This window comes from Mastacembelus armatus, chromosome 23, assembly GCF_900324485.2.
Source record: "Mastacembelus armatus chromosome 23, fMasArm1.2, whole genome shotgun sequence".
NCBI lineage: Eukaryota > Metazoa > Chordata > Actinopteri > Synbranchiformes > Mastacembelidae > Mastacembelus > Mastacembelus armatus.
Window position 1 is genome coordinate 13,645,707 of NC_046655.1, and position 14,828 is coordinate 13,660,534.

The 14,828-nt window shown below is 41.8% G+C and overlaps 2 protein-coding genes across 4 annotated transcripts in view; both read left to right on the forward strand.

The window, feature by feature from the left end:
- Positions 1-10,145, forward strand: part of tmcc3 (transmembrane and coiled-coil domain family 3) — a 34,600-nt gene extending 24,455 nt beyond the window's left edge. For all 3 annotated transcript variants that reach the window (XM_026327341.2, XM_026327342.1, XM_026327343.1), the window contains 4 exons: positions 3,971-4,141; positions 5,103-5,884; positions 6,797-6,932; positions 7,397-10,145. In XM_026327341.2, coding sequence (XP_026183126.1) covers positions 3,971-4,141; positions 5,103-5,884; positions 6,797-6,932; positions 7,397-7,699 — 1,392 coding nt within the window. In that variant the 3' untranslated portion in view covers positions 7,700-10,145. The remainder of the gene's footprint in view (positions 1-3,970; positions 4,142-5,102; positions 5,885-6,796; positions 6,933-7,396) is intronic.
- A 1,181-nt stretch (positions 10,146-11,326) lies between these two features.
- eri1 (exoribonuclease 1) lies at positions 11,327-14,184 on the forward strand. Its single transcript, XM_026326554.2, has 7 exons — positions 11,327-11,704; positions 12,349-12,530; positions 12,819-13,035; positions 13,138-13,221; positions 13,339-13,448; positions 13,526-13,640; positions 13,921-14,184. Exons 1-7 carry the CDS (start codon positions 11,624-11,626, stop codon positions 14,161-14,163), a joined length of 1,032 nt encoding a protein of 343 aa, XP_026182339.1. The 5' UTR covers positions 11,327-11,623; the 3' UTR covers positions 14,164-14,184.
- The last annotated feature ends 644 nt before the right edge of the window (positions 14,185-14,828 follow it).

Below are 14,828 nucleotides of genomic sequence, written 5' to 3' on the forward strand. Positions count from 1 at the left end.
TTTCAGAGCTGATTTGACAGGTTAAAGACTCTGAACTGCAGATTCAGTGTTTTGTGTGAGCTGTACCATAATTCTGTGGCATCACAATACATTAGGTGAGACGTTTCCTCTGAGCCCTCAGGAGATACAGTCATACATAACCAGAGGTACTCAACTGTGTTATTCTCAAGTCTGTTGGAACAGAGTGGATTTGGAAATATACCAGGGTTTGCTGGATTAAGCTTTTCAAATATTTGTCCAAAGAGCTGCTGCGTATTCTGTGCTGTTAGGTAACGATCGTACTGTATAGGAGAGGAGGAGGTGAACATAATGGACAAGGCAGAGGGAAATGTCCTGCGGAAGTGTGTTCCTCCTCTAAGGCTTTTATTTTTGGGACCCTCAGCGTATCACTCTGACAGCGTGGGCAGGTACTGAAGAGGAGTAAACAGGAAAACCTGAAATAATCGGTGTTTTTTCATCTCCACCGGCAGTGTAGCTCTGGGGATGTGGCTCTGCTGTTCAGTTGGTCGACAAACTGAAATAACTATTGAGCAGATTTCTGTTGTACTTGGTCCTTAGAAGAATAAACCAAGTAACACTGGTGGTATCAGCCTCACAGAGCTGCTAACAGATTGGAGCTTCTTGTAATTGGCTAAAGAAACCCAGTTGTCCTCCATTAAATCTCTTGATCTGGATTGTCCCAATCCCATTATTTCCTCCACACCAGTTTAAATGAGCCAGTGTTAATGTAGTGTGCTGGTTCAGTGTGTGACTCCATGCTGTGTTAGAGCCCACTATTAGACCACTACTGTTGTATAATCCCTGTTACATTCAGTGTCAGAAAGGTGATAATGTGTGCCAAATACGAGGTTTGTTCTTCTCTGATTTACAGAAAATAATCAGATCAATGATTTAAAATTGTTTTTTTTTTCCTATCAACAGTCCAACACTCAGAAATATTAAATTTACCGTCATGTACAACAACGAAAAGCATCAAATTCACACATTTATGGAGCTGGACCAGCACATTTTTGGCACTGGGAATAAATGATTAGTTGATTAATTAAATATAGTCATTGAGACTGTGTTCCATTCAGCCCTTAATGTATGTGCATGTGGGAGTATTATGCTGATGTGTATTGCTGTTGCTGTTTACGTTTCCTGTAAACAGCTTGGAGTTGATGGGCTGGTGTTGTGGATCAGTTTGTTCCTGTGTCGGTTGTCAACATCAGCTGATTGTTTTTTTGATAAAATGTTTTCTCACCTCTGTGTATTGGCGTTTTTTTACTACATGTCTTAGCTAAAGGGAAAAATTGGATCGTTCATGAGGAACAGAGTGTTTACAGTTTCCTTGTTTCAGGCTTGGCTGTACCTCTGGCTCATATTAGAGGAAAATTAGTTGATGGACTGAAATTGCTTCTGACTCGATGGTGGGAGCAACAAAAGAAAAGTGTTCCCATGGCAGTTTCCTGTTTTCACCAGGCCACCATGTCCCGATGGCAAGGACTCTCATGAACGGGCTCGTTACTCACCACAAGCTTCCTCTCCACCTCTTAGGTTTTGAATATAGAAAACCAATGCAAATCATACACCAACGCACAGATGCCTGATATCTTCCTCATCTAATATGCTTTATATTTTAGATGTTTCTTTATTTTGCAATAGTTTAAGGCTTCAACTGGTAAATATTTTTATTATGGGGTAACCAACAAGGTATTCTGTGGCTGCAGGGATCACGACGCACTTCACTTTGATCCAGAATGAAATAAATCAATAACTCTTGGCTGGATTGTCATGATCCCACAGGATGAACCCTAGAGACTTTAATGACCATGCTAGACTGAAACAGTAAACGTCATACCTGCTCAGCATTGGCAAGTACAGCCTCACAGAATAGCTATAGCATGTTTGCAGACTATTATTAAATTACCTTTAACTTTATTTTAAGTGAAAATAAATTAAAAAGATTAACATTTTCACTTACTTTGTTACTGAATGTCCATTTATCAGCGAGTTAATGAGTTGACCAATACTTTCAGAAAGAGCAGTAGTGTTTTTATCTTTGTAGTTGGGAGTGAGTGACAGGGTGAGCCGTGACCAGATATGTGCTCTGTAAAACAAACACGCGTGTCCTCTCGGACACATGATGCTTCTCGTGTTCACATGAATAATTTCTCACTCACCCTCAAGACCCACTTTCCAGTAGCTGTACAGTATGTGTGTGGACTGCTGATGTCAGGCACCGTCAGCTGCACCTTTACACACTTGGATCCCTTGTGAGCAGAGAAAACAAATCTGGTCACAAATTATTCAAGACAAATTTTATAAAAAGGTTTAGTAAAACTGATCAATTATACAAACAAAATGTGAAACAAATTTACTGCATCTTAAGATTTTACAGACCATGTTCGGGTAGATACTGGTTCTTGGGTTGCACAGTGGTTATTTAAAAAAAACAACCTGTTATTAGAATAATCCAGGTGAGATTCATGAGTGTACAAATAAAACCATAAAAATGTTTGAGGTGCGTTAAAGGCCTGATGGCCTTATCCACAAAGTTTCCTTTGTCAGACTCATTGTCAAAACAGTCCCAATTGATGATTTCATCACAATTTAAAATAAAGATAAAGAAGCAAGTCTTGCATTTGTGAGGCCACAAACAGCAAATGGGCTATAGTTTTACTGAATGTCGATAAAATCAGCATCAATTACAGCACAGGTCAGTTCAGGCTGTGATTCTAGTCATCTGGCTGGACCAGTGAATGTGTTGGGTTTGCTGTTCTGAGGGTGTTAACCATCTGTAATCTGGAGTAAGAACTGTAGAGTGGATTTACAGGAACAAAACTGTGTTTTATTGTGGGCCAGTTACTCAGTGCTCAGGATGATGATGCTGACTCTGCAGGATGCATCACCGGCTGTACAGCTAAAGTCACAAGACACAATTTAAGCTTACATCTTCTTTGTGTGTAAGAAAAAGACACAACAAAACAAAAACCTTCTGGACATGTCAGCACTTTCCTGGGGTCCATTTTAGATCTAAGCCTGTGTATGTGCACACTTTGCTGCCGTAGCAACTACAGTTACCATGTAGTATTATTTTAGGTCGTCTTACATAATCGTCTGCTTTTGTCAATTCAGAGAATGACTTTTCAGTACAAGAGGAACCGGCGCTTGTTTGTTAGAGCTCTGGCCTCGTCACCGCTCCACTAACTGACCATTGTGTGCTATCAAGACAGATTTAATGTCTCATCAGCTGCTACTCTCTTCTTTCCCTCCAGTCTAGACACAAGAATCCTACTAGGACTCTGCACTCAATTCAATACTTCTATATAAAAATGTGAGCATCAGGGATGAAAGAAGGTTGTCAATAGATTAGCAGGTTTTTGTTACCCAGTTTGGTCAAAAAGGTACTGACTGCAGTGTCTGACGTCTGTCTTTTGTCGGCAAAATATGTGTCATTGTGCGTTTTAGTGTGTCGGTATATGGGTAATTATTTCAGAAAGGTTTTCAGTTTCTCTGTGTAGTAGTTGAATGAGACTCCTCTCAAATGCTACTCTCCAACAGTATGAGGTGTGCTGCTGGCTCAGTGGATGGCAGTGTGAATCAGTTGGCCCACCACTTTGGTCCACACTGAAATCTCTCAACAACTGTTGATGATCGCCATGAAATCACGGTGTCATTTTCTCTCAGAGAATGCCACTTACTGACTTTTTCTCTAGCGACAGCAGCAGGTTGCTGTTCATGGTGTTTGGTGAAATGTCTCTACAGTTACTGGATGGATTTTTGTGACATTTGGCACACGTAGCCCTGCCCCCTCTGGATAGACTATAACGGTTTTCATCTAGTGCCACTGTCTGGTCAAAAACTGAATGTCTGATACTTTGATTTATGACTTGCAAAATCATGGATGTTCCCCTTCTGATATCAGCTTCACTCAAGTTAACCCTCTGACATTAACATCACCTTCCTTTCTGTGTCTTTGTGTCTATAGGCAGAGCGCAGTGGCTGCGATGGAAACATCCTCAGCATCCCAGTGCCCATTCGTCGTGGCGGTTCAGAGTCCAACCTGGACGTGGTGGACGGCGTTGGACATGAGGGAGTGGGACTGGATTTCACTAAGGGAGCGCTGGGTATTGACAGCCTGCAGCAGAAGATCCTTAAGGTCAGAGGAAACATTACTAACCCCCTGCATGGTCTTTTTGTAGTTTTACTGTGTTGATTTGCAGATGGGGGCAGCATGGTGGTTGAGTGGTTAGCACTGTTGCCTCACAGCATGAAAGTTCCTGGTTTGTAACCCATCAGGGGCCTTTCTGTGTGGAGTTTACATGTTCTCCCTGTGCTTGTGTGGGTTTTCTCCAGGTACTCTGGTTTCCTCCCACAGTCCAAAAACATGTATGTCAGGTTGATTGGTGACTCTAAATTGCCCATAGGAGTGAGTGTGAGTGTGTGAGGTTGTTTGTCTCTATGTGGCCCTGTGATGGACTGGTGACCTGTCCAGGGTGTACCCCTGCCTTTCACCCAGCAGATCCCTGGGACCCTGGTTAGGACTAAGGGGGTCTAGAAAATGGATGGATGGATTTGCAGAGGGTGTGTATGCTGTGTGACCAAACATCACACTGAAAGAAAAGATTAAACATCCTCAGCTCAGTTTGGTGATTTTTAACAAACAAAAACTTTTAAACTTGTTAGTTGTAATAATAAATCTCCATTTTAATCTTCTTGTCTCAGTTTTCATTAGAAGTGGGGAAAAGTCTTCTCAGAGTGGAGTTATTTCCACCAACAGAACATTGGGCACCAGTGCACATTAGTTTTATCTCTCTCAACAAATGTGGTGGTTTATCCTAATTTGTGGAGGTAATTTGGTGCAGTAAAGAAAGTTTAATAATCATTAAAAAACCAACTGCTCCAGTGAGTAATACAAACAACAAAGTTTAATGTTTGTTTATATTGACCATAACACTGCTCAGTGAGGTAAAGCACATTTATTGGTCTAATACATTTCAGACCCAAAGAACATGTTTTTATAAGTTAAAGAAATGTATTAGAATAATCACAGAAAAAATAAAACCAGCTAAATTATGACAAATACGATGTGTTGAATGTAAAAATAATTTTTATTTTAGGTGACAGAGCAGATCAAGGTGGAGCAGACGGTTCGTGACCAGAATGTGGCTGAATACCTGAAGCTGGTGAACAACGCAGACAAGCAGCAGGTGTCACGGATACGTCAGGTCTTTGAAAAGAAGAACCAGAAGTCAGCGCAGACCATCGCCCGGCTGCAGAGGAAGCTGGAGCAGTACCACCGCCGCATGAAGGACAGCGAGACCAATGGGAAGCACAGCCACAAGGATGGCAGCAGCAAAGAGTCTGGGACTCACAGTAAGGAGGGCAGCCTGCGGGACGTCAGTGCCACCGGACGAAACCCAGCACTGGATAAGGTCAAGACGATCGGGCCGGGTGTGTCACTTTCGCCGCCGTTCTTCTTCAACAAGTCGCGAGAGTTTGCCAATCTAATCAGGAACAAGTTTGGCAGCGCGGACAACATTGCCCACCTGAAGAGCTCCATGGAGACGGGGCAAGGGCTGCAGGTGGACGGTGGAGCGAGGGGCCTGAGCGGCAGTGCCAACACGGTCTCTAAGACAGCCAAGTACCAAAGCGATGATGAGTGCTCAACTGGGACGTCTGCGTCTGCTGACTCGAATGGGAACCCCGCTGGGGGCTTGGGGGCCGGGTCTGGAGGTCTGGGAAGGTCTGATTCCAATGGGCGTCTGGGCGAGGTGCTGGACATGGTGCGGGAGATCAGGGATGCTCAGGCACAGCTGGCTGAGGACATGGAGACTATGAGCACCCAGTTCAAACGAGACTACAGCTACCTCACTCAGGTGATACAGGAGGAGAGATACAGGTGAGTACAGCGGATCCACAGGATCCACCACTCACTGTAGCTGAGTCAGTGTCATATCATGCACAGACACAGCACATTTATCCATCAAATGTACAGAATTCACAATTAGGTCAAAGGAGTATGCAGATTTTTATAGTATATTTTAAAAAAATAAATAATAACCAGGTGAAGACACTGATGTGGACACTTACAGACAAATAAAGAAATGTTGCAACTGATTCAGCAGATATTTACAGATGTAGCCTCTAGTCTCGAGGCAGCCTCCAGAAACACTGATTCTGCACTTCCCATAATGCAATTTAAAAACTGTCCCCTTAGGTAAACACCTGTGTCTTTCAGACTCCGTGGTAGCAATTTCTAACACATGCCTTCTGTTAAGGACAGACTGTCAAGGACCTCCTGCTGATATTAATTTTCTCAAACTTCAGAGTCACATAATAGGAGCACATGTCCCACTCTGTACGTCTGTGTCTTGGTCCAAATTAATAGGATTGATGATCAGCTCATATATCATTATTAAACTTTCTAAGCTGTCAAATATCCAGTCGATAAGGTAATACTGATGGAAACAAAGGTGGTATTTCTCCAAAGCTTCCTCACTGTCCAAAATACGAATCCAACAGTCCTCTCCCTGCAGTAACACTCCTAACTGAGCAACCTTTGTTTGTACATCAGCTGTTGAACTTAACACAGTTTTAAGAGCTCATTTTTCTGAGCTTTTGTAAACTTAAATATAGAAATCAGAGCTAAGGCAGAGATCCCCAGACTGTTGCTAAGTCAACCAAGGCCAAATGTTCAACAGCTTAGTAGCAGTAGTAGATAAACTGTTGTACTGCTGCTCGCCCACACATGTACTCACTTGTGCATTGTTGCTCCCTGCCTCCACCCACTCTGTGTGTTTGTGTCTCTCAGGTGTGAGCGGTTGGAGGACCAGTTAAATGACCTAACGGATCTCCACCAGCATGAGACCAGTAATCTGAAGCAGGAACTGGCCAGTATAGAGGAAAAAGTGGCTTACCAGGCCTACGAGCGGGCCAGGGACATACAGGTAGTTGGTCTATAGAAACTGTTACATAATGCAACACTCACTCACCTGTGGCCTTTAAATAACATTTAAATTTCTACTATTTTGGGAATGATGATACAGTTTAAGTTTAACTCCTGTCCTATTGTAATTGGTTGTCATTTTGGGTGTGTAGCCTTTTATTTAAGGACAGATAAGGCTGTGATAGAGAAGAAATTACATGCAACTGTTTCTCAGGTGTGTCACACACCAGAGCCTGTGAGGTGCCTTCAGGATCTCCATTCATTTCTAATGTGATACGCAAAAGGTTCATTTCTAATGCAGCCAGTGTCAAATCATATCTAATCCAGTTTCACTGCCCTTCCCCTATGACTCATAGAGATCCAGTATTTAACACAGTGATTGTGTGTGTGTGTGTGTGTGTGTGTGTGTGTGTGTGTGTGTGTGTGTGTGTGTGTGTGTATGTGTGTGTGTGTGTGTGTGTGTAGGAGGTCCTGGAGTCGTGCCAGACCCGTGTGTCGAAGCTCGAGCTGCAGCAGCAGCAGCAACAGACAGTTCAGCTGGAAAACACTGACGCCAAGGTGCTGCTGGGGAAATGCATCAACATCATGCTGGCCATCGTCACCGTCATCCTGGTGTGCGTTTCCACGGCGGCCAAGTTCACTGCCCCGCTGCTGCGTAGCCGACTTCACGTGGCGCTCACCTGCGTGGGTGTGTCTGTGTTAGCGCTGCTGTGGAAGAACTGGGAACATTTGCAGTGCGCTTTGGAACGATTGCTCCTCCCGCACTGAACCCCAAGTACAAACCAAGACCACAAAACTTTGTCTAGATCCTGGGTAATGGTCTGCAAGTGTGTTGTTATAGCAACACAACAGCTGGGGAGTAGTTTACATGTAGCCTTACACCAGCCCTGGTTCCAAAGTGATTTGGGGCTCCACAGTGACTTGATTTATGGCTCTATGCTTTGCATGTCTAAATGGGGTCCACACAAATCCACATAGGGGCTGAGAGCCTTACCCAGACTGCACCGCCACAGGAATTCTAATAAACAACACACAGATGTAAGCTGATATCAAACAACTCAACAGATGTGACAAAGCTCTACAGTGAATATTGTAGGTGCAAACATAAACATGGCACAAAGCTGCCACCACAGTTTATCACTACACTCAGAACTGTCAGACCATTGGACGACAGATCAGCTGGAATTGATCAGATACCAGTCACACTATTGACTCTGGTCCTCAGGAGACTCTGGTGTCACCAACAATAGACCAGTCTAAATATAAGCGAGTGGGATTTTATTGGGTTGTGGTAACACACTGATGATTTTATGTTATTAAAGGGATGCACATCTGTTATAGGACCACCTCACACATGACAACATACACTCAGTGGCAGTTGTGTATGCCATTTGATTTTTTTTTTTTAACCCAGTATGCCTCCTTGTACACCAGCCTGCTGTGACAAACATGATACCTTCACCTGAAGCTTGATTTGTACTGTGTCTCACTGAACTGCATTGATGTGATGTTCTTGTCTGACTCATGTTTTTGAAGCCTGATACATGTTGTTTTAAACTGTACGTGTGTTTGTGAGGTTTATATTGTACTGTATGCCTGCTAGTGTGTGTCTTTATGTTTTATTAAGACATAGTCCGGCATTTTGGGGAATATGTTTAGGAAGATGGAAACCATTATCACATCTGTATGCTGAGCAGCCAGGAGAAGCTTAGCTTAGCATAAAGACAGGAAAAGGGGAAACAGCGCGCCAGCTGAGCTTAGTTACAGATGTCAGTTGTGCTGAATGAAGTTTTCTTGTTTCAGAACTTTGGAGTTCTGGTTTCACTGTGACTTTTTACATCTTGTTTATTTAATCTGTACAACAAACTGTGTCTAAATGACAAGTTGTGTTGTTTCTTGGCATAATCTGTGGAACTATTTCCCCAAACACGTCATTTCAATATTTCACTTTCTGTATGTGTCACATAAACATGCTTATTATTCAGGTTACTATAGGACAGAGCCAGGCCAGCTGTTTCCACCTGTTTCCAGTCTTTATGCTAAGCTAAGCTGCTAGGTGTTTGGATCTGTGCTCCCAGCAGTAAAGCTTGTAAGCACATTTCCTATAAACTGCTCCCTTAAAGGAAAGCTTATAAACTGGCTCTTGTCATGTTAATCTGATGCTTCTGGGTTTTCTACATGTAGAATCTGTTTTATAAATTTTGGGTAGCACTTCTCAAAGCTATTTTAAAAAAACAAAGTATTTTGACCTGGAAGTTGATGTCTTTTTACTCTGCTCCAGACTGCAGCTTTACCATCGACCAGCTAGCACGTAAACTGTGAAGATGGCCTTTCTGAGACCTGCTTTCAGTCCAGAAAGTAGCACTAAGAGTTTGAAAGGAGAAGAGAAGCAGAGCCCGTCTGTGATTCCTCCCTGAGGATTAGAGAAAATGTTCTAAATGTATGTGTTTGACTTAAATATCCTGATTTTATTGAGCTACCTTTTATGAGGTGCACAGAGCAAATGAACTTGTGTGTGTGAAGCCTTTAATGATGTGCTGCATTCATGTCGGTTGGGATAACAGTAACAATGTTCTGACAGAGTCCTGACTTGAAAGGATTCCCACCTGTTGATACCTGCTGTAAGTCACATATTGCTCATAATAATTCCTTTCTGCTTTCTCACACTTGACTCTTGCACAGCTGGGAAGGGACTTGTTTGAGATGATGTCTGAAATGAGCCCTGGCCAGCCTTTATTGTAAGACTTATGAACTCAAATGTCCTGTTTTGGTTGTTTTTACTTGAAATAAGTGTATGTTGTTGAGCTAAGTGACATAGAAAAATCTGGACCCTCGTTCTGTCTTCAAGCAGCCGAGGTGGTCATATCAGTACCACGACGACTGTGTTTCCGACATGACATGAATGTCGTATAATAGACTGGACAGCGGGAACTGAACAATGTAGCTCCATGATCTCTAACCCTGTGTCACTGTGATGATGAGGGGGATGAAATGGGACTCATGCCTTTTCAATGCAGCTTATTTCTTCTACTGTGTACCTGTGTTCTGTTTGTGTCACTTCAGAAGCCAAATGTCGAGATTTTGAAGGCACCCCTGCCTTTCTAAGTAACCCTGAAATGACTCTTTTTGTTTCTTGCCATTGATGCTTTTTCAAATTGGCCCAAACATGATTTGTGTCTGCTGTTCGGGAGACAGGTGTCTTGCCTCCAAAGCTCAGTCCACACTATATTTTCAGATCTGTCTCTTCTGCGTTTGTGGTTATGAGTTTTCCATAATATTATTTTCTTCAAATAAGAAAATAAATCTTTGTATTTCTATTTTTTTTTTTTGTTTGTTTTAGCATATTTTTATTCCATCCATTATGCCGCATATTATTCATCAGACAAACGTGTGATGTAGGGACAGGGCTGAATTATTGTAAAATCAGAGCACTCTGTGCATAAGGAATTTATAGATAAAATAGGTGTAAAGGACAAACACCCACCAGCTTTGCAGTGATGAAGGCAACGCTTCACAATTTAAAAATATGTGCGTACTACACTTATGTTAAATAATAATGCAAATTAAACTTAATTTCTTTAATTGTAATGCTAGGAAAATATACCGAGTCGAAATGTAAACAAAAGTGCTTATTATGCAGAATAACTTATTACATAAGTACATAGTAAATATTTATTTTATCTACAGTAATGTCAATGTTTCATCTGACCTGTCCGTGATCTGGCTGTTTTGTGGCTCATGAATCTTTGATCCAGCTTTGCAGGCCACGGATTCATTATTAACTGTTTTGCTGCTTCCCTTTGCCCTGCTCTGTTTCTGCCACAGTTCATTCCCCTCACAACGGCACGGCTCACCCTGACACCAGGCCAGATGTGGTTCAAACATCTGCGCCCAGTCCTCTATTTACACTAAAGGTGTATGTAATGTTACCTATTTTATCTATCTACACAAATAGGTTGCAAGAAAGCTGAGAGTAGACTGACACCTAGCTGTCAAATATAAGAAGTGCTTCTAATTTGATCATCATAGTAGAGTTTAATAAACAGCTTGGACTATTTAAACAGTTTTAACTATTTAAGGTGTTAATTTTAGATCACAGAACTATGAATAACGACATAGATCTAGATAACATGCATGTGTGCTATTATGATTTTCATTTGTTACACAGACAGCAAATGTTTGAACAATTATTCAAAAAGGTATTAAAATAGCTTTTAAAATTAAGCAAACAACGCAAAAGCAGCATCAAATTAAGAAATTAAAATGTACGTATTTTATATTTTATTAAGAGCGTAATAAGTATTTGACAGGTTGAAGTTACATGTTAATCCTCCGCAGCCCTGGGGGGCGCTAGCGAGCGTCTGTGTTGTTTTGGCGCAAAGCGGAAGTCGTCATAACTGTCCCCCTTAAAAAAAGTTTACCGTTGCTGCGGAAGGCTGCTAACGATACTTGGGCTAAACACACGGATAAAACGTTTTTTTTACGACTTATTTTAAATATATGACATTAATTTAACTGGTCCGCATTGTACGTAGCAACTTTAGTTTAGAAGTCACACTGTAATGTTTGCTCTCATTTTAGCTAATGCTAACAAGTGTAGCTAACGTTATTGCCGTTAAATAAATCAAAATTAAATCGATCAGTCGATTAGGATATTTCCTACAGAGGACACTGGGTTTACTCCCACGTTAAATGGAAGAGCAGAAAGAGAACATTAATGCCAAGGGCGTCAATGTGAAGATGTCCAACACCAGAGAAGATGAGAAGTCTGGGGTGAGTAGCAGCTTCGATGATAACGTTTTGTTTTGGTTTCTAAATCCATGTTGGTTTTCTAAGTCTAAGTGAAACGATTTAAAACCATTTGTCAAGATCTATTCATTATAAAAGCACTCGGTTTGCTGTAGATGCCAAAGTGTGTAGTCCTGACCTGCTTTGCATTTTTAGTCTTCAAATATAATAACAGTCAAATTCAGCAGGACGACAAACAATTTACCTTGAATTTTTATCAACACCTGAATATGATTTAAGAAGGGACCTCCTTCTTTGCAGATTGCAGTAGAGGAGCAGTTAAACTGGTAGCTGTGTGTAATTAAAAACTGATAAATCTGTCAATTATTTATTAGCTAATGCTATTAAACACTTAATACACTTTGAATATACAGCCACATGTTAAATATACAGTCCTGTTTATATGTCCTGTGCTCTGTTGAAACAAAACCAGCTGTAAATGCTAAAATGTAGCTCGTGCCTCACTGTCAGGGGTCATAGTGTATGTTTCCGTCAGGTATAGAAAACATTTTGGCACATTTTTCTATTTTAGTTGGATTAAAGCTGTGTGTGATCTTATCATTTGATGACAAGTTAGCTGATGATGACAGTGCTCCATAACGCGTACTAATGAGAGCGGTTCTCTTCAGGAAAAATCTTGCAGCAGGGTGTGCCCTGCTGGAGAAGGTGCTAATCAGGTGTCCCCATCACAGTCCAGCGGCGACTACAGTCATCCAGTGTACAAAGAGATCGCTTTGGCCAATGGACACATCAACCGGATGACCAAGGAAGAGCTTCGCCTAAAGTTAGCAGAACTGAAGCTTGACACAAGGTAACTAATTGGAATGGCGATTTAACCCTGATCCCCAAGGGCCATGCTTGTTTTCTAACTTTCCCTGCCATTCCAGCTTCTGATTGGCTGAACACACGATCCAGGTAATCAGCAGTAGGTAAGGGCATGAATAGATGGGAAAACAAGCAGGGCAGTGGACCTCAAGGACCAGGGTTGGTGACCCCTGGTATAAAATACATGCAGTGATGTGAACCTACATTTGACTAGGGAGAGATTCAAACTGAGTTTCCAGTGTTTAATGAAATTCTTCTGTCTTTACATGTAAAGAGGTGTGAAGGATGTGATGAAGAAGAGGCTGAAGAGCCATTATAAGAAGCAGAAGCTGATGCAGTCTGCAGCTGAGGGAGGACCCACTGACACCTACTATGACTACATCTGTGTGGTGGATTTTGAAGCAACCTGTGAAGAGGATAACCCCTCAGACTTCCTTCATGAAATCATAGAGTTTCCTATGGTTCTCATCAACACACACACCTTAGAAATTGTGAGTTTTGGGGGTTTTTTTTTTTGGTTAAAGATAGTTTTCTTAATAAATTGAATAGCAAATCTTGTAATAATGAACATACTTTTCACATTTGTTGTGCAGGTGGACACTTTCCAGGAATATGTAAACCCAGAGTTGAACCCACAGCTTTCAGACTTCTGTGTGAAGTTAACTGGAATAACACAGGTTGGCTTCACTCAGTTTATATCGAAAACTTTTCCTGTGATATCAGTGTCACAGTAATATAATAAGAAACTTTTTTTTTTTTTTTTTTAAAAAAGTGTTTGTCGTTCTGTTGAGCAGCAAATGGTTGATGAAGCTGATCCATTCCCAGCAGTTCTTCAGCGAGCCGTGGCTTGGCTTCAGGAGAGGGAGCTTGGAACAAAATACAAATACGCCATTCTGACTGATGGGTATGATATTTCACTTCTGTACTATTTCAGGATGTGTTTTTAGCCTTTATCTTACCATTGTTGTATATCTTCTCTAGGGCTTGGGATATGAGCAAGTTCCTCAACATCCAGTGCCGTATCAGCCGGATCAGATACCCTCAGTTTGCAAAGAAGTGGATAAACATACGGAAATCATATGGCAACTTCTACAAGGTTTGCCTTTTACATTGTTCAGACTAACGGCATGTACCAGATTTGCAAGTGAACCTTTTTTTTTACAAGAGAACTCAGAGTCACAGCTGGCAAAAAGCCTTTGGGGCAAATCTGTCCCCAGAAAGAATTTGGGTAGTTTAATCTGTAGTTTAATGCATTATATTTTATAAGCACTTTATAAGTTTTATATGATGATGGTTATAGGCTGTCATTTTCCAGTTACTACATGTCAAAGGCTCCTTGTACAACAGTTCACCGGTGTTTTCTGTCCATCCTCCAGGTTCCCCGCACACAGACCAAGCTGAGCACCATGTTGGAGAAGCTCGGGCTGAAGTACGAAGGTCGTCCTCACTCTGGGCTTGATGATTCACGCAACATTGCCAGAATAGCTCTGCGCATGCTGCAGGATGGCTGCCAGCTGCGTGTCAATGAACGCATGCATGCCGGCCAGCTGCTGTCAGTTCCCAGCTCAGCTCCTGTGGAAGGAGCTCCACCACCACAAAAACCCCACAGCAGAGAGTAGAGCCCGAAACTTGACTCTGGAGTTGCAGAAGAAAAAAAATCCAAAGCCCTTCACGCTCTTGATGCAAAGTTGTACGATTTTGTTTTGGAGTGTTGAGTTTGACCAGTCTCTGCCGGTAATATTTTAGTTTAAGCTTGTGCATGTCTTTGAATTCATTTGTGAGGTTTAGTCTCGAACCACAGCTCCATCTGAAAACATCATTCCTGTGTTTGTGGGAGAAATTTCCCCAGCAGGGTCAGTTCTGTCAGTGTGAACCCACCTCACCCTGCTTTATCAAGCTGCTGCTGCTGGTCACGAATCAAATGGATTAAAATGTCTTTCTGGTGATGAGCACGATATGATTGTTTTTATTTCAGGTTTTTCTCCCACTAGTACAACTTTGAAGAAAACACAGAGAAAGATATTAGTCATATGTAACTTCATAACAGCAATGTCAGTGTTCACCTTTAAAACCTGACATGTTGTGCTAAAACAGAGCTCCAGCATCGCACTGTTGGCCACTTTTCCAGAGCGATGTGAAGGTCTGGGAACAGTCCTGTGGACTTTATTGTCTGTATTGTCTCAGATTCTGAGATTGCACAAAGAGTCACTGTACACATCCATGAACATCTGAAGAAATTAAATTTCTTACAACTGTAAACAAGCCCAAGGTCTGAGATGGTTTC

Bases quoted from the DNA above. Each gene is read 5' to 3' on its own strand.
- eri1 (XM_026326554.2), top strand. From the start codon at position 11,624: ATGGAAGAGCAGAAAGAGAACATTAATGCCAAGGGCGTCAATGTGAAG. The intron at 11,705-12,348 runs GTGAGTAGCAGC...GGTTCTCTTCAG, and splicing joins GAGAAGATGAGAAGTCTGGG to GAAAAATCTTGCAGCAGGGT. The intron at 12,531-12,818 runs GTAACTAATTGG...TTACATGTAAAG, and splicing joins GAACTGAAGCTTGACACAAG to AGGTGTGAAGGATGTGATGA.